Source organism: Macrosteles quadrilineatus, unplaced genomic scaffold (genome assembly GCF_028750875.1).
Source record: "Macrosteles quadrilineatus isolate MER2022 unplaced genomic scaffold, UCM_ALF_1.0 Scaffold_3__2_contigs__length_128488019, whole genome shotgun sequence".
NCBI lineage: Eukaryota > Metazoa > Arthropoda > Insecta > Hemiptera > Cicadellidae > Macrosteles > Macrosteles quadrilineatus.
The window spans coordinates 45675831-45695752 of NW_026542596.1; the positions used below are offsets into that span (position 1 = coordinate 45675831).

At 34.3% G+C, this 19922-nt stretch overlaps 2 protein-coding genes across 2 annotated transcripts in view; one reads left to right on the top strand and one right to left on the bottom strand.

Moving 5' to 3' along the window:
* Window positions 1–11381, top strand: part of LOC128990651 (tetraspanin-18-like) — an 84579-nt gene extending 73198 nt beyond the window's left edge. Inside the window, exons 5-8 of the mRNA XM_054413136.1 lie at window positions 5535–5609; window positions 6009–6119; window positions 7472–7648; window positions 9851–11381. Coding sequence (XP_054269111.1) covers window positions 5535–5609; window positions 6009–6119; window positions 7472–7648; window positions 9851–10000 — 513 coding nt within the window. The 3' untranslated portion in view covers window positions 10001–11381. The remainder of the gene's footprint in view (window positions 1–5534; window positions 5610–6008; window positions 6120–7471; window positions 7649–9850) is intronic.
* A 1010-nt stretch (window positions 11382–12391) lies between these two features.
* The window catches only part of LOC128989852 (mediator of RNA polymerase II transcription subunit 14-like), a 45133-nt gene continuing 37602 nt past the window's right edge, over window positions 12392–19922 (bottom strand). Inside the window, exons 25-29 of the mRNA XM_054411931.1 lie at window positions 19264–19386; window positions 18296–18430; window positions 17743–17988; window positions 14281–14446; window positions 12392–13053 (exon numbers count right to left, since the gene is read on the bottom strand). Coding sequence (XP_054267906.1) covers window positions 14306–14446; window positions 17743–17988; window positions 18296–18430; window positions 19264–19386 — 645 coding nt within the window. The 3' untranslated portion in view covers window positions 12392–13053; window positions 14281–14305. The remainder of the gene's footprint in view (window positions 13054–14280; window positions 14447–17742; window positions 17989–18295; window positions 18431–19263; window positions 19387–19922) is intronic.

Below are 19922 nucleotides of genomic sequence, written 5' to 3' on the forward strand. Positions count from 1 at the left end.
AGAGTTTAAAATTGACGTAAAAATTGGATAAAGAAAAAACCTTGCTGCTACAAAACCTGATGCTAAACTCTTGCAATCAGAAAATCCAAGTTTTTAAGCTGTAATCCGTTTATTCAAACAACCTATACAATCATTATATTTGTCTATAAAAAATCGTATACGGTGTGTAAAATATGACTAGGCAGCCAAGTAGAAATAGTGCTATCCATCAAATTTATAAATAGTTTGATTCCAAGAGGGGTAATTTGTCATTGGGTGTCAATCAATGATAAAAGGCAAGAAAACCACAGTATGAATCAATTTTAATAAAATAAAAAATGAAAATGGGGAAAATGTTGACTATATTTAAAAAATGTTATTCAAGGCATGATAAATGATGACTATTTAAAATAAACACTTACTGATAGAGGTCTGGGTATCTGAGTGGTCAAAGTGCTCCCCTTTAAATCTGAAAGTTGCGTGGTCGATTTTAACTGGATGCCATTTTTATTGGGCTATCAAAATAGCGCTGACGATTGATACAATAAACAATAAAACAAAAAATAATTAATAACGCAAATTTAAATGTCAACGTTCGTCCTTCGATAGTTACCAACCTAGAAACTGGGAACCAGGGCAACCCCCCCCCTTCGCCCCCTAAAACCTGTGGCATGTACAAAACCTGTGACTGGGAACCTGGGTTCGACCAATTCCTTTAAACAAAAAAAAAAAAAAAAAAACATCCATTAACAAAAGACGTAAAAATTGTCATCTTACACAGAAGAATGTAGCAAACTGTATTGTAGGAGCCCCTACATTTTACTGTGGCCCCAAATATTGACAATTTGAAGGTATATTCTGACAGGCGGCGCGGCGGCGGCAGTTCAGTAGATCTGGCAATGAAGCTAAAGTGAGGGGAATAGGCGAGTGGGAAGCTGGATAATGTTTCCCGCTAGAGCAACCCGTGACTTCCCACAGCAATCAAGGTATAGAGGGGGAGAGGGGGAGAGGGGGTGTCCTGCAATATGCTGTCAAGTTCTCTGGTAAGTGGAACTGACATGCACAAATCACTTATTTTTAATAAACTTTTTTGAGTGATGTCGAGATAATTGTTGAAACAAATATAATGTCTTTATAATCCTATAGTCAGCCTACTCAGAACCCTCAGTATAGTCAGCGGTGTGACCCTAGGGAACGTATCCTGACCACCGTCGACGAGGAGCAGACAGTGTCAAGTTACACGTCGAGGTTGGTAGCATTGTCAGGTTACCTGAGGCCGTGGGTTGGTAGACCTGTGTCCGGTGGAAATCAGATGAGCCGTAAACAAACTGGTTGATTTTTTCGTAGGGTTATCAGGTGTTTGGTAACAATACGCAATCCCGCCCCTCGTAGTACACAGTAGGTTGTTGGAATGTTTCATATCAATGGCAGATCTACTGTCAAAGTAACCACTACTATAAACTAGCTGTTACCCACGGGCTTCACCCCGTTTGACATCATAAGTATTAATAAAACTATTGATTGCTTAAGTTAACCTGAATTAAACAAAATACAGTAAAAGAAACAAATAATCACACCTGATTTTAATAAGGTAATAAATCGAAAGAATAACAAACAAATAAGTACAGCTGAGGTATTTTTAACATTAGGTATATGAAAAGTTCCCTTTAGAAAGGAATTACAGTTTACGACATAATAGATAGTTTTTCGCAAGGTTTCTCGCAATATAACGCCTACAACTGATTTCTTCTCTTTTTTTAATCTGTTGTTCTACTATGAACGCTTGGCTTGCAAAGTGTTTAAAACCACCGTAGATAACGAAATTTGTGTGGTCGCTGTTTAAACCCCACCATAAACACCGCCATAAAGAAAAATATGAAGATTTTCGTCAACCTTAAAGCGTTTTTTACAGTGTTTGAAAGACTAATTATTCATATGATTTATAGTAACTGTAGGAACATGTAATGCGTAACAAGAGTGCAAACTGCATTTACTGAACTCGATAAACTTTCTACACACGCCCTACTGCTCGTGCGTCAACATTTCTTTCGTGTGCAGCAAAGTGCCACTTCGCCCAATAGTCAGATATAACTATTGGTCGAGTTTTACCAGTGGGCGATCTCTAGTATGAAGGTTATAAATTGACTTAATTTGAACACAAGTTGTCACTTACAAATAAATAAAATATTGAATACAGTTTGAAAAACTACATTTTTGTTGGTTATAAATTTTACTTCTTCAACGGCAGTGTGGTATGTTTATTAGCATATTGTAACGTCTGTAGCTAATTTCCAAATGCTTGATAAATCCATAAAGGGAATTGGTAAATCCAGACAGGTATTTGATACATCCAGGCAGGGACTGTTCAAATCCAACTTGTCAACAGATGTACTCGTGCGTTGTCAGTACTATAGCACCATAGCACGGTCACCAACGGTACCGGAAGTGTACAAAGTGTAATTTGGCCAAACTATAGGATCGTGTGAACGCAAACTGTGTCTAATGGATTTGTAGGGCTTGCCAGATGAACTGTTGCCTGCTAACACACACTGCACCCTACACTTGCCTTCTTGTGACTTTGAGTCATGAATTGTATCACTATAGAGCCACTTAATCTGTAAGTTCATCAGCGGACGTAATTTAAGGTCAGAAAAATGTTGGGCGTACAGCTGATTTTCTCAACTATTGCAGCTGATTCTTTTTTCCAGCTCAGGGATAAAAAAGAATTAATTTCGCTCTACATTGCGGGCACGCATTAAAAACAGCCATTCTTGCTGCGGTGTAACAAAATTTACTATTTTTGCAGCTTCAAATGTCTTTATTATTTATTTTAGTTTTCAAATAGGTGGCAGTGGGGAGTCGAAAAAAAATGATGGACTTATCTATCTATCTATACTATTATAAAAAAGAGGTGGTTGCTGTATGTGTGTATGGGAAAAGTAAACTCGAAAAATACTGGTCGGATTGGGCTGAAATTTGGCATGATGATAGCTCACATTCCCGATTAACATATAGGCATATTCTTATTTCAAAAATCCTTTCGGGCTCCGCCCCAGTGGCTCTGGAGTTTCCCATGTTAACCTTATGAGAAATGGAATTATTGAATCTTAACAGCTGTTTCAATTAAACAAGTTGGTTCTGTTCTATGATGTTCAATAGCATTAAAGTTACAAGGATTACCAACAGGGTGCAGCACTATTATTTCTTTTACATTTATGACAACAGCTAATTTGCAACCAAAAGGTGAGTGAGCGTAGCGAACGAACTTCAACCTGGAGGCGAGTTAGCGTAGCGAACGAGCTAACCTGAAGGCAAGTGAGCGCAGCGAACGAGCTCCAACCTAAAGGTGAGTGAGCGTAGCGAACGAGCTCCAACCTAAAGGTGAGTGAGCGTAGCGAACAAACTTCAACCAGGACGTGATTGAGCCATGCGAACGAGATAATCTTGAAAATTAAGAAGTTAAACGGGGCAAAGCCCGCGGATTACAGCTAGTCGTTTATAAATAAATTACAAAATAAAAAGAACACATCCAAGATATTGTTTTAGTATAGACTCACTTTTGACTTTAGAACCAAACAAATTTCGTCTATAAGCGGGATTTATTTATTGAGAAAATACGATTCAATTTAAATTATGAACAGCTTCAGTTTCAGCTGTCAAAGTATAACGAATGAGCCCAGTTTTGTAGCGTTATCAATTGGGTGCACCGCTTGTATTTAAACAGTTAAAATTAATTGTGGAAATAATTTGATTAATTCTAGATTATGATTGGTAGGCTATATTCCTTTACTCTGGTTCAGTTTTCTATAAGAGGTCTAAGGTTGTATAAGTAATGTTTTACAACGACAATTTAATGTGTACGATACGAAGTTGATCATGTAGAATTTTTAAGACACAAGATCTGTCTTTGTCAGCAGTTATACTTGTTGGATTTTTATCCCGAATGAGAGATATCTTTACCAAGTAAAGGAATAATGGGATAAAAACAATGTAACGTTAAAAAGAGCCGACAGTTTGCATTAGCAAAGCAGTTGTAAAGCATGAACAACTTTCTATTCTGTGTACGGTATATGCCTTCGGTATTTTGACATCGATGTATTTCTTGAAGAAATTAAAATAGTAGTTTTCTTCACTAGGAGTGAAAGTGGCTCTTTATGGTACGCAATCGGGTTTTAGGCCTCCCATACACGTAACGATCGGCCAAATATAGTCATAGGCTATAATAGACTATATTTTATCCTAAACATATCAGTTGTCAATTTGTAATTAATGCATCGTAAAGGAAAACAAAAATACCATTAAATCGAGAAAATCGTCGATATTAATGAATGTTCCCTTTAACAGGAAAGTACCATAATCGGCGAACAGTTATAATGAAAGCCAATTATCTTTTAGTAAAGTTAAGAACCACAGTAGGCTACCTGTAAAACGAATCAATACAGTAGAGAGTCGATTACCCAAAACAATTTGGAATTAAGAACGTTCGGACGGGTACAACGAAACTGCCCCGATTTTTTAGGTGTACGTTTTAAATGATGAAACTGCCCCGCTCGGTACAGAGCATCAAGAAGGGTCGGTTGCCTCGCCATACCAGAAATGCTGAAATTGCCCCGAGAGCCCGGCCAGGTAGCCGCTACGGGTCTGGGGAATCATTCAATCATTGTTGTCCATGCGTTCTGTCACTGACAAGTCTTCTAATGACTACCAAACTAGCACCAATATCAGGAGTTACTAGCTTATTTTAGGTTAGGTTAAGTTGGTATTTTTGTACAGAAACAATTGTGATTTGGCAGGAAAAGTAGTCAACTGCATTTTTAGAATACTGCAGTCACTGACGACAGGACACCTGGACAAAAATAATTCTCTTTTTCCCCCATTCCCGTAGGGACTACCTGGCCAGGCGATAGGGCAATTTCAGCATTTCTGAAATTGTTTTTTTTTTAACAATCGGCCATTGGCTAGATAAAATCCAAATGGAAATAGAAATACTGTATGCATATAAATAATTTAAAATTTCAGCACATGTAAAGTTTTAACAAAATGCATTAGTTAACATATTTATATTAGCCTGATACCGATATTACCGGTAATTCTTAATTAATTTCACTTTGATCTATCTTTAATTACACTGATCTATTTAACCTTCAGCCTGTCACAGTAGTAAGGACTAGAGACGTGTGTTAGGACAAAAGAAAGCATGAAGCGTGAAGAGGTTACAGGACCATGTCGCCGACACAGTGAGACTGTGGGAACTAGACAACACACTAGACACTAGAACATACACTAGACACCAGACAACACACTAGACACTAGAACATACACTAGACACCAGACAACACTAGCACCAGATCATCAAAAAACACCCATTCTCATCTATGAATATTCAAATTAAATTTGCAAGTACAGTTGGAAATTGGTTACCTATTAATAGTCAATGCTATTATGTAAAAAATATTATCTACTTTAATATTGGGTTGACAAAATATTTTGACAATAGTTTTTGTCTAATAATTTGTTTTTTAAAATATATTCCTAATATTTAATTTTTTTTTCAGTATGGGATTATGCTGGTTCTTATATTGATTTTGGAGATCACAGCAGCAGGAATGGCTATTGCTTACAGAGCGAAGGTAAGAAAGATCCTTGATAATTAATTATGATATCCTCTCAAAGAAATAGTTTTTGGAAGTTATGGAATTTCATAAAAAAAATTCAACAAAACCAATACTCAAAGCTGTATTTGATTTTCTGCTTTTGGTAATCATTTCAAAAAAGTTTAATTCCCCCAATTTGTATAAATATTTCTCAATAGATTGTACTTTGGGAAACAAAGTACAATCTAATTGTTTAATAAGTGTGTAATCGTTTCATTTATGATTTGTTACATTTTGCCCCCACAATCATTTTTCTCTATTCAGAATTTAAAAAATTATATCCTTGATAAAACAGGTTAAATGTACAAGTGGCTTTTCAAAATCACGTCCAAAATTAAATATAAATAGTTATAAAATCAAATGTTGATCTTGCAGGCTGAAAATGAGACACGCAAGTTCCTACAGAACACTATCCAGGACTACTACACTCCACAACGTAACAAGTCGGACGCTGTTTCTCTCATGTGGAACGTCCTCATGGCTCAGGTACATAACAAATATGTACAAGTAAATGTGTATTACCTACAGAGTATGTAGGTACAAGTTTTAAATATTGAGGGAACTAGACATTCCATTCCGATGGTAGTAGCCAGTTTTAGAATAAAATTAACGAAGAATATTGACCCATCGACAAAATGATGTTGATTACGGATTTCTGTAGAATACATAAACTTTTTCCCAGCCGCACTAAAAGGGCAGCTTTACATACAGCATATTTTATGTCATATCAACTTTAATATTAATGTAATAAAAACTTAGGGAGAAAATATAATTTTGATAAGCTCTCTGTGAATGGCTTGTCCAATTTTGTTTAATTTGAACAAAATATTGGCTAAAGCTGGTCCATATATTTGACTATTTATACAACTAGGCATTCTATTCTTATGTTAAAGTTGTCGCCCATATTAAAAATAAAATTGGTCAAGTTTAAGTGAGCCACCAATAGATTGGGTGATGAAAATTACCGATTTCTGTTGAATATGCAGACAATGAAGTAAAACTATAGCACAACTTATAGTAAGCTTTATCATCTTTTAAGTCATATAAACTATCTAAGTAACAAACAATGAGATAGAAAATGTAATTTCAGACACTAGTCAATCTGTGACTGGCTCGTAGTATGTTTTCTGTGCCGGCTCACAGAACTCTGCTGTCGTAGTTTTAAATAAAAACTTGGGAAAGCTGGTCCATATACATGGGGTGTCTACTGAAATATCCAAAAGCTAGCATGAACTCTTCAGTTCAGTATACTAAACTGCTTCAGGCAGATTTGTAAGCTGAAGGATTGCTAGATTAAACGAGTAAAACTATCACACCTGGGATTCAAACCTCAGCCAATGAAAGTGAATTTATATAAGACCGCAAACCACAATATACAAATGTACCAGAAGTAGACAATATTGATTTGTTTGGGTTTTTATAAGTTCTCATAAAATAAAATAATGTCTAAGTAAGTTAAGGACAATTGCAGCAACAAATCATAAATATACATATTGCATCATTTTTATTGTATAAATGCCTGCTTACTTTATAAGACTCTAATTTATTGAACATTTTTCATCAGTTGAATTTCAAACATAATTAATCTTGCACTTCAAGAGCATAATGCGTCGAATATAGTTTATCAGTACAAAACTATAGAAGTTAAAACATTACAAGGACTTAAAAAGTTTAAACTTGGCGGTATTATGTATTTTTAATTTATAATATTCCTGACTAATTTTTATGAAAATTGTCGCGTCGTTAAAAAAACATCCATGGAACACAATTGGACCAGCAGAACAGAAATCACAGGCTACCACAATTTTTGTTAAACCTAAATTATGTTTTCTTGTCAGATGTCCTGTTGTGGAGTGGACAGCTTCGAAGACTTTGAAGAAAAATTCAAAGAAGAAAACTCAACGCAGGTAATGCCTGCAGCGTGTTGCGTTCTGGAAGGAGATTATCGCAGGTTTACTCCCAAGTTTCCCAACTGTACACAGAACCCTTCCTCCGTCAACTCATATTACATGACTGTAAGTACCTACTGTACTTCTCATCAATTGTATTAAGTTTGTCAATTAACCAAAGATGGTTAAATTTATGAGAACACAGAAGATAACAAACCATGCAAGGTTTGTCTGCATCAAAACAGTAATGAAAACAAAGTTAAAGAATTAATTGTATAGTACAAAACCATTAAGACAGGCTTTTGAAGTACCTAGTTCATTGATTTACTGAATTTTTCTTTGCTGGTAGGATTTGCAATGAGTTTGAAAACATAGCGCTTTGGGTAGTTGCAGCAACCCTACATAATTAATAACTACCAGTAATAAATAGTTCAGCTATATAATTTTTCCACAAGGTTCTACTATTGTTCTTGCTATATAATTTACTATGATGAATACCGTGATATTGGTTTAGACTGATTAGTTTCATCCTCTACCAAAAATATTTTTTAACAATCTGTAATCTTCATATGTGATGGAAAGCGAATAGAGACCTCTTGTCGGGAATTTTTGAGGTAGGTATACATATATACATATTTGAATCCTTATTAAATTCTGAATCACTTGGTGCAAGTCCCATGCATCTGTGATTTTTTGTGTTTAAGTTATAAGACTTTGAAATTTTGTTATAGAAAAGGCATTTTGAGAAAAACACTTTTGAAAATTTAAAGTACGCATTAAAACAGTTTTTTTTTGTATTTAAGAAGAGATTTTGGTATCAAAAGAAAGCGTATAATGTCCTCTTTGGAGGCAAAACCTATTTTTGTCCTAACTCTCGATAGTTTTCATTTAAATAATTGTTTTATAGAAGCATGTTGTAAAAATCACATTTCAGAAAAGGGACCTCTTGTCGGCCCTATGTTATTTCTCCATAAGATAAGAAAAGCTACCTCTTGTCGGGACCGCAAAATTTGTGAAATATTTTATTCTCCGCACACTGAACTTTGTTGTAGTTCACTAAATTTCCTCTAGAATGCAGGACAATTCATTTTTTGGGCTAAAATATGTTTATAAAGTGAATATTAGAAATGGGACCTCTTGTCGTTATGGCGAAATAACATTGAGCAACAAGAGGTACCTTTTCTCAGACTGTGCAGAGGCTAACAAAATGTTTTATTTCAACCTTTTATGTCTTCAATTTGATATTTCAACCAATACTGTCCTGCTCTATGATAAATGAGGTATAACAATCGATAACAACCCGAATTTCGATATTTTTGACATTAATTACTTAAATCGGCCATACTGAAAATTTTGCATCGCCGACAAGAGGTCCCTTTTTGCTTTCCACATCATATTATGAAAAGCTATCATCAAACTACTAAAATAGTTATAACTAGCAAACAATGAAACAGTAGTGAAGGGAAATGATTGGTAAATAGATATTGGGTAAGATGAAATATTGTTATAATAGTGTGGTAGGCTACATGCAGTCAATAAACCAACAAAGTGTGGTTTTGAGAAGAGAAAGGTAAATATTTGATGTGCAATTCTCTCGAATCTATTCAACGTTGCCCAGACTCTTTAGCCTCAACTTTCTTGGGCAAGATCACAAGTGCGAGGTCAATGTAAAGAAAACTACATAAAATTAGTCTTTCCAAAAACATGTTGTTAATGTAGGCCTTTAGTACAATGTCTGTGAGTAAATTAAATTTGTATGTTGATATTTTATTACTTTTTTTGATAATCTTTTAAATTTATTGTGAAATATGCATATCAAGAATGTTTTATGAATGATGATTCTAAAAAAAAATAAAATAAAAATCTACCATCAAGATTAAACAATTTTTTTTATCAAATCGCTATACTATCAATTTATAAAGTAATCCAATAACCATTCATAAAGCTACACCACTTGAAAGCCATTGCGGAAAAATTACAATTCTAGGCAAATCTTCATAGAATTTGACTGTGGCTGTAGAAAATTAATTTCTCACCACTAAAATTGCAATTTTACAATACCTCAAAAACTTTTACAAACTTGAACTTCTATTATTGTAGAAGGTAAAGGGAAGAGTCTGGTATCTTTTTCAGTGAAATTCAGGAGACAAATGATATTTAAAGATGGGAAGGTTAAACAGACTGGTTAGGTATGGGATTGTGACAAATAATTTGAAACCTGATCAGAAACTGATGTTTTCCGTCCCCCCCCCCCCCCCCCCCCCGTAGCCCCGTGTGGATAAAATTTTTGTTTATACAGATTAGTTTTATTCTTGTGTTATTTTACAGGGGTGTTACAAGACTGTGCTGAACTGGGTTCTGGACCATATAAACACAGTGATCTGGGTTGTACTCGCAGTCATCTTCGTAGAGCTTTTCACAGTGTTCCTGTCGTTCTGTCTGTGCAAAACCTTACAGAACTACGACGACGACAAGTAAACACTCGAGTGTCGCCACTTTGTGATTCCGTCTCCGAAAACAGAATCAAATTTTGTTCTCGAGAGACTTACACAGACATACCAAATAAAGAGACAATTCGAACGATTCTTTTCTGAGAGTCGTTCATATGTTAAGTGAAAATTGTTATAGATTGTAGATTTATTTTGTGTTACCAAAAAATAGTTGAAATAGCTGTTAAAAAAGTGTAAATAACACAAAGTTATGGTAAGCATCCAAATACATACGATGATCTGATATAAACATTCCCATTTGTGGTTTTTGCCACTTTTTTTATCAAACGGATTTTTGGGTTGAAATTATTTCCAGCTCAAATAAAAACACATAGTGTAAAGCCCTTGTACAGTTTACTATAGGAATGGGACCAAATGCTTTTTTATTACAGTAATTAATTAACCTATTCAATATTCATCACCCTCTGTATATATGCTTTGTAGACAGCACAAATACTTAGACATAAGTTGGCACTATTGAGAAACTAGAATCATCAGAAAATATTTCCAATTGTATGATCTTTACTAAGAAAACCTGCAATAAATCATATTTATTTGGTCCACTATGTGAAACTTCACGGTGTGTTAGATTTAAATTTACCATCTTGAGTTAATTCAAATTGCATTAAAATGTTTTTCCACATCTAAAATCAGTAGACGTTATTTCCCTTGTACATGTGTACTATATATGTTTAGCTTATTGTATGTTTATATGCGAAATAAGCTTAAGTAGTCATATGATTGAAATATGTTTTAGTTACGGTTGTTATGCTATCGGGTTGTAATGCATGGATGTTTTGGTAAAGAGTATTTTAAAGATGACCTGTCCAATTATTACCAGTCACTATTAAAACTTGACATTCATTAATATGTAAACATAATTAAGGCATATTGTATCAGAATTGAAGAGGCAGCCCCTTTTTCAATTATTCCATTGTTTGCATAGTGAGAAAACGAAATAACTTCATACAAATCACGATTCCAAAAAGTACAAATTATTTATATTGTGATAAGCTTTGTATACACTGTTATTTTACATGCATAGTACCTTAGAAATGGTGATGTAGTTATTATTTATATTTGTAATTGTTAGAAAGATAAAATTAAAGGTTTAAACATAATACAGTATTAGAAGACATCAATATTTATATTCCAATTATTAAGCTTTCTCTCGAATGTGTCAATATTTAACTTTATATTAGTTGTGTCAAAGAGCAACGGCCAAAGAATTCATCACAGAATGTTTTATTGTCTACGGCTCTTGGTAAATTGTATTGTTAAGTGCCTTGACCAAATTGTTGTTTTATAATTTTGATATAGAACTGAATCTGTTTGTATTTATCTTAGAAATAAATATATGTGCTTTCTTACATTGAGGTTTTATTTAGTACATTCTTGAACACTAACCTCTAAATCCCTGCAAATCCTAGCTAAATTTGTCAAAACATTATTCTCCTTGAAAATCAAAACTTTAGTACCTTTATAAAAAAAAGATGAGGGATATTTAGAAAGTAAGGAACGTTCCTTTTACTGGACACAAGCGGAACACGTTCTAGAACAGATATTTTGCCACCTCAATGACTGTCCCGCAATTGCACGGAAGTGTCGTTGGCTCCCCATTGTTGCAATATTTAAGTTGAAAATGTGTTCAGAAATTGGAAATCCGGCTAGTTTTAAGGGGCAGTCTTTAATAAGGTGTATAGTTAGTCAAACACTTAAAAAAGATCAAACGCTTAAAATATATAGAAATTTATTCTCAAGTGTGTGAACAAAAAGAACATAGTGAATGAATGTTCAGTCCAAAAATTGTAGAAAGGGCCTGAAAATGGAGGCACAGAAACTTTCCTTACCATCAGAATAACCCTTGTAATACTAATTTCACGAAACTTGCTACTACTTCAAGTCTCACTTGATTCCTAAGTTCTCAGTCTCTCAAATTAGTTTTCTCATATCCAATCCTCTGTGATCTAGACTTCTTAAATGCATTATATTTAGAGCATCACTAATTTTTTTTTGTTGTAAATATTGTTCTTGGGTGAATATATATTTACAAGTAAAAAAAAAAATCCAAATACAATTTAAGAAGTTTGAAAAACACAGAACAATAAGATCGTAAATCACTTGGTTTTTGAAAGACTCAGAAATCCTAATAACTTGTGAGCAAATGTCAATTCCTGCAGATGAATAAGTACTGAAGATAGATAAGAAAAACAATACTTTGGATTAACTGCTCATAATAATGTTTTTATCATCAATGCACTATTTGAGCCTTTTGTATACAAATGTTTAAATTGTTAAATAGGTACATTGAAGACATTCATGCGCTACCAAACGGAATAACATCAAAAATATACTTTGTCAATAATTGGAAACGAATGAATAACAGTTAATACCATTTATTTCCACTTAAAGTTAACTTACATAATTTACCTAACTCTACCAAATTATAACACAACCATAGTTTGACAATCTGTTTGAAAACTATAAATAAATAAATCATGAAAGTCTTTGAACATACACTTGAAACAACACTTATATGTTTAATTATTTACAATATTTTTCTCTTTTTAGAACATCTACAACAGTTAGATCTAATCTAATGTTCATTATTTTAATATGATGTAGTATTTTAGTATTGAGTGTTGAGCCATTAGTTGTATGATACATTATAATTCTATTTAATACATACATTAAAAACATTAAATATTACAACGGGTAGAATACTATTACAGTATGTAACACTTAAAAATTGAAATGTACATTCACTCTCCTCTTCAGCTTTACCTTTTGAAAAGCTATCAAAAAGGTTGTGTGATAAATTGACACTCCTTCAGTATTTTTGTTGTCATTATATGTCTGAGATTCGTCACTGTGAAATCACAATTAAAATGTGTCTTGTGCTGGTGTGATGATATCCACATAACTATAGGCCTACACAGAAAATAGTTTTGTTTACAAACTTGCGGCTGAGTTCACTGTAAAAGTGGCTCGTACAGTCTTTAACATGTAGCATCACAGACCGAGACTCCTATCCCAACATGCCTGAAATAAAACCAATCATATTAATTTTTTTCTAGCTGGTTTAAAATATAGGTTGATCAAATATTTAACAAACTCAAAATATAACCAAATCATTTAGGCAATTACTTTGATACACAGAATATGTAGATCATTGAGTAAAATGAGTTCCTGTACAGTGCCCCATCAAAGTGAGGGGCAGTGAGGTCCAGCATCCCATAAAAATAAAATAAATCAATTCCAGGTTTCCAGGTACAAATCTCCCAGCTCAAAATAAGCCTAATTTACTTCTTTACACCTGCTGGTTCATTATAAACCTTTCGACGAATTCCGTTATAATTTCTATCGATTGCCGCCACATCGTTGATCATATTTTTTGTTTGGGGCAAAATATGTGACGATTTCTTTTTCTCACAATCAAGGCAAAATCTGTGATTATTTCTCGCGATCACAACAAAATCCGTGATTATTTCCTTGAAGTGCGGCAATATCTTAATGATTTCTCATGATCGTGACAAGGACCGATATGATTTCTTGTGGTCGCAGAAACGTCCATTATTCCAGATAGTTATCTGCAATACGATTTTCAACTACGCAATACAAGACAAATCTGTGATTTTGAGTAAACAAAAATGATTTATAGGACTTTTTGAAAAGCATAAATGATTTTTAAAGGTCTTTGAGCTAAAAATAATATTGATTTAAACGCTCTGGAAGTGAACCTAATCTTTCAATATAGATAAATAAATTGAAGATGCATAGTATTTAACTCATAAGACATACAATTTATAGTTCAAGTACAAGCAAGATATGCTAATAAATTGCATCTTTACAAGATTCTCGGGTGTGGTTGCAAGCATTTCAAAATTAATTTATAAAATCATTGTAGTCATAGTGTTGATTAGTTTTCCCATGACTTAATATTACGTAGACAGAATTAATTATAGTTGTGTTAGTAACACATTAAATTCAGAACGATATGGCTGAAATCTTGACAATACAGTCCTTCCAAAATAAAATGAAGATGATTTATCAAATGCTTTGCAGTAAGATGACTGAAATAAGTATAGTTAGTTCTCTCTACAGAGTAGTTTGATTATAAGTCACTAATGTTTTCTATAATTAGCAATATAAAGTTCAACTCTACCTGAAACCATAAGTTAAGTGTGGAAGCTCAGAATATAGTCAATTTAATTTGGTAGAACTACAAAGAAAAGCAAATTGAATAAAAAAATTTTAATGTAAACTTACCGTGGGATAAAGAGAGAGGGGGATATCATTGAGGCCCCATCATGGGATGTTGCATGCCCATGGGGACAGACTGCATGCTGGTGGGATATGCAGGGCCTGGGGCCCCCATCATCTGACCCTGGGGGCCCATCACTCCAGGACTGGGGCCCACGGGCGAAGAAACCACCTGGAAAATGTGACCAATTTATAAGAATAACCTGTTAAAAAATGGCTATTTTAACTTAGAAACAACGAGCATAATAGATACTGCCATAGGTGGGCGGAGCGGAACAAAGCTCATTGGGATTGACTTCAATGCAAACTTTGTTACAGCACCACACAATAACTTACTATAATTTAAGGTACATACCTTCACGTCCACAGTTCATAAATGAATGGTCAAACCCACTACATGTTTCGCCTATACGTAAGCATTGTCAAATGGTCCTTCAAGAACGTTTCGTCCATTGTAGACTCGTCAAAAAACATTTAAATACATACACAAAACACGATACATTGTACGAAACGTTTAACACTTAGTAGGCCTACTATTTACTATTTAATTTTTTCTCAGGATGAAATAAAACATCTTAAGGTGATGAACCCCTCAGCTCCAGTTTTTAGGGGCCTTCCTAAGGTACATAAAGAAGGCACACCTATCAGACCATTAGTTGATTTTACTCCAGCACCAACATATAAAGTAGCAAAAAAACTAGAAAAACTACTACGAGATAACATAACTTTAACCAACAACTACAGCCTGAAAAATTCGTATGAGTTCATAAATAAACACAAAGACATAACCATTCAAATGCACCACACGCTCGCATCGTTCGATGTTGTGAACCTATATACCAATGTTCCCATTGATAAAGTACTGGAGATAGTAAGAATACATCTAACCAATAGCCCAACAATGTTATCGGAATCTTCTGATGAAATAATGGTGCTGCTAACAGAGATATTAAGACAAAACTATTTTACTTTCAATGGCAATTTTTACTCCCAACCTGATGGTCTTGCGATGGGTTCCCCGTTATCTGGAATACTATCTGATATTTATCTAAATCACATTGAAAACAACTTCATTTTCTCCGAATCTAATAAATACAGAAACAGGATCACCCTTTACAACCGTTATGTTGACGACACCATTATGTTGTTTAATGGTAATACTCGACAACTGAACTTATTATTGAACTACCTAAACAACATCGCGCCCAAACTACAGTTCACAATAGAAACAGAAGTCAATAATAAAATCAATTTTCTAGATATGACTATTGAGAAGGATAATAGTAAACTAAACTTCAGTATTTATAGAAAACCCACGACTTCAAGCCAAACAATACACGCCACTTCATACCATCCTATTTCTCAAAAACTTGCCGCCTACAATAGCCTAGTCTACAGGCTACTCAAATTTCCGCTTTCACCTGACAACTACAACAAAGAACTGAACATAATTAAACATATTGCCACCTCCAATGGATACAAACCAAGCATCATAGATAAAATAGTAACGAAATTAAAGAACAAACCAAATGAACCCGTATCAGCAGATGAACCCGAGAAGAAATACATTTGTATAGAATACAGCCACATAGCTCACAATGGGCTCAACAAAGTTTTAAAGAATCACGGGCTTCAATTAAACTTCAGGACCACAAATAAGACTATAAAATCTCTGTCAAATAAAGTTACCGATGAAAATAAGCTTGAAAAATCTGGGGTCTACAAACTAAAATGCATGGATTGTCCTGATTTTTATATTGGACAAACTGGCAGGACCTTCACCCAACGGCACAAAGAACATCGCCCCGACCCCAGAGCAGACAAACAAAAATCCACTTTTGCCCAACATTTATTGGATAATAATCACACCGTAGATGTAATTGACAATAGCCTGGAAATCCTTCACTTTTGTAACAAAGGTAACAAATTAGACTCTCTAGAACAATTCGAAATCTACAAAAGTTTCCAAGACATCCGTAATAAAAACTAGGGATGGTCAAGTCTCGAAATTTCGGGAAATTTTCGGGAAATTATAAATCTCGTTACACGAGACGAGATTTCTTTTTGGCCGAGATTTTTATCGAGACGAGAATAATAAAAAAAAAAAAAAAAAAAAAAAAAAAATTAAAAACGCCTGCAGAAAGTCAATGCAATACCCGCAATACAGGAGCGTGTTGTAGTTGCGTTTCCTTTGCGAAGGCGTTCTTATTTAATTAATTCTTTAAATGTAAATATTACTTTAATTATTTTAATAATATTACTTTAATAACATTTGAGAAGTTTTGTTAAGTGTAAGCAGTGTGAGGAATGTTTTATTACTATAAAAAGTCAAAACAAGTAACTATTTTATAAAAACTAATATTGCTTTTATTTTATGATTTATTTTATTTTAGGATAAGTTGAACACTATCCTAACTGATATCACTATGTTTCCTAATCGTAGGCATTTTTAATAAGTTAAGCGTGATTAATAAAAAAAATGTTATGCTGATGTTTTTTAATAAATGATTGTAAATATTCTTGCCTATTATCATTATTTTTGTATTTAAACAGTCATCTAACAATGTTACAAAATCAGGTAAAAATTTTGAACGTGCATTTCCCGTTGTGTATGAGAAGGGAAATCCCGTCTCGATCTCGTCTCGAAATTTTATGAGAAATAAAAAATCTCGTCTCGTCTCGTCTCGAACTAAAAATCCAATCTCGTCCATCCCTAAAAAACCATATTTTAAATGACCAGCTAAACTTCAAATCTCATTCAATTTTTAACGCCATAATAGCTCACAACAATAGACAGGAACAGTTTGACCTTTGCAGTATGACTGATAACGGAGAAGGGGTCGGGGTTACGTAATTCCAGCCAGTCTGCCTCCGTACCGCGACCGGTAAATAGTAGGCCTACTAAGTGTTAAACGTTTCGTACAATGTATCGTGTTTTGTGTATGTATTTAAATGTTTTTTGACGAGTCTACAATGGACGAAACGTTCTTGAAGGACCACTTGACAATGCCTACGTATAGGCGAAACATGTAGTGGGTTAGACCATTCATTTATGAACTGTGGACGTGAAGGTATGTACCTTAAATTATAGTCTAATCAACAGTTCAGGGGTTACACAATGAATTTTAATACAATAACTTAATCACATTTTAGCCAACTTAACTAGTATAGGGTGAACGTTTGTGAAACAAAATTTTTCAATTTGTTTGTGTGTTTTGTTTGTGTTCACCTATTAAACATAAAACTCACTTATCAATTTAAAATTTTCTATTAATTACTTAAGGAGAGCGAATGGTCTAGTAGAAGAGCGCATGGCTTCAGCCACGGGTTCAAATCTCACCAATCACCAAAGGATTTTGCTAGATAAAACCACACATACCTCTAAAAGGCCTAAAGTAATAAATAAGTAAAAGTGTTGGGGGTTGGAACTTAGCATCCTTAGATGTGAAGGACTGTTTTTGTTTTTACCTGAGGTGGTTCCGAGGGAAGCACTAGGTTGGCCAGTAAATCTTGAACAGCAGGGAACAGCGAGCACTCGCGCATGGCCGCTGTACACTCGACAAACCGCTTGAGTTGAGCGTTGGCTGCCGCTAGACCTGCCGCGGGGCCCGGGTCTCTCTTCTCTGCCAGCTGGGTCAGGTTAGTGCTGGTGTCGTACACCAGAGGCAGAACTAGCGTTGGCGGGTCCATGTAGCCCAGTCTGGTTATCTGCAGCTGTTATGGCATAAATATTTTGTATAGACTTTTTGCTTACAATAAATTGTCCTTTTAGTTTGGATTGAATAAAAATGAAGCAAGTAATTTACATTAGTACACTCTGTCAGTAGTATTTCAACTATGATTTTTTTCTAAAACTCACAACAACTTTAACACAGGAAAGTAATGTCTACTTCCATCCAAAGCCAAAGACAGCATAGATTGTAAATCAAAAGTTACTAAATTTACGGCAATTATATTAGATTGAAATATGATTCTTATCATTGAGGCTTTTTTCAGTCAAATACATGTATTTTACACTTACAAACAGGAGGAATTTAGTTCGGCAGACGAGTACACCAGCCTGTCCTGCAGGAACTATAGGGGGAGCGGAGGGAGGGATCCTTAGGCACCACTGGACTCCCCACTTGAGTCCCTGCTGTTGGGCCAGCCCAGGAACCTAGAGGTACAGAAAAAATGGTCAGAACATAAAAAACCGTTGATAAAAAGTGCAGTTAAATCCTGCAAAAACTCGGCAACTGATAACTCTGCAGTCTTAATATTTTGAGAACCCTTAAAATTAATAGTTTTTACAGAAGCACAGAGTCTAAAATCTTATTTAGGACCCTGGTGGAAAACAGCAAACTTGATAGCTTTAACGGTTACACAGAACTAGGGATGTGTCCAAGAATCGGTAGCGAGATTCTAAACATCTCTAGTTCTGTGTAACTGTCTGCGAAGATCAAGCGGTCAAAAAATTAATGCTTTTGACACGGTTGTGGATGAGGATGGTATATATCCTTTGATATGGTATTTATTAAATACATTTAGATGGGTTAAAATTTGAATTGGCTAGTTGGAAATTTTAATTTTGTTCTTTACTTAAAAATCAACCCACTACCCCAATATTATTTTTTGTGAGAACATAATGTAGTATAACTAATTTGTATCGAATGGTTAGCAAAATTTAAAAAAAATTGTATTGGTTTCGAGAATAAAAAATACATTTATATCAACACATCTCTACACAGAACATTACCCTTAACATTTGGGCTTAGCACTACTTGCTGAAATTATGTTGGGGACACTTAAGTCTAGCAAAGCTGATGATTGAAGCGCAAAACAGTGGAGTAGCTTAGACCTATTGGATGTACATTGATGGTAAGCTCTCAGAAAACACAAACATTGTATTAATATAATTAGTAGACTTGATTTTTCCTAGATTGTTAGTAAAAGTTCATGAGTAAATATTTCTTAAACTAGCTTTTTAATACTATTTTCTAACATAATTACCAGTTCAAGTTTCATGATCTGCACAAAGTCCTTGAGAACGTTGAACTGCACGCTGAGCATTCGTCCAAAGCAACAAAGAGCGTTGGGCTTGTATGGTGGCGCACTCGCTCTCATGTCAAAAAACTGCACAAACATCAGGGAACTTAGAGTATAATATAAATGGAAAAATATAATACTATTTAACGCCTCATTAACATAAATAACATAGTCATGTAGTTTTTTCACACGATTATATCTAGCCCATATCCAAACCACAGGTAAAGTAATATAATTCTTAAGACTCACTTATTATTTCAAATTCAAACCAAATTGCAATTGAAAAATTAACATACATGGCCTTAATTTTTAACATGTATAATCAATTGTAATATTTAAACATGATGTTTTCATAAGAAAACAGTTACTGTATGGTGTTTTTTGAAAAGTTTGAAAATGTGCACTCAAAATTTGTGCATTTGGTGCTGTATATTTTTGACACTGCTTTTGATTTTAACTCAATGGTTGTTCAACAAAGTGAAAAATGAAAAATTTTTATTACAATATTTAACATTCTATTATGCATATTTTCATTATATAGATTGCCTTTATCTCCCCAATTTGCTCACCACCCTTAACATAGACAATACGGCTTAGTCACTTTCCAAAATTGACTCTTACCT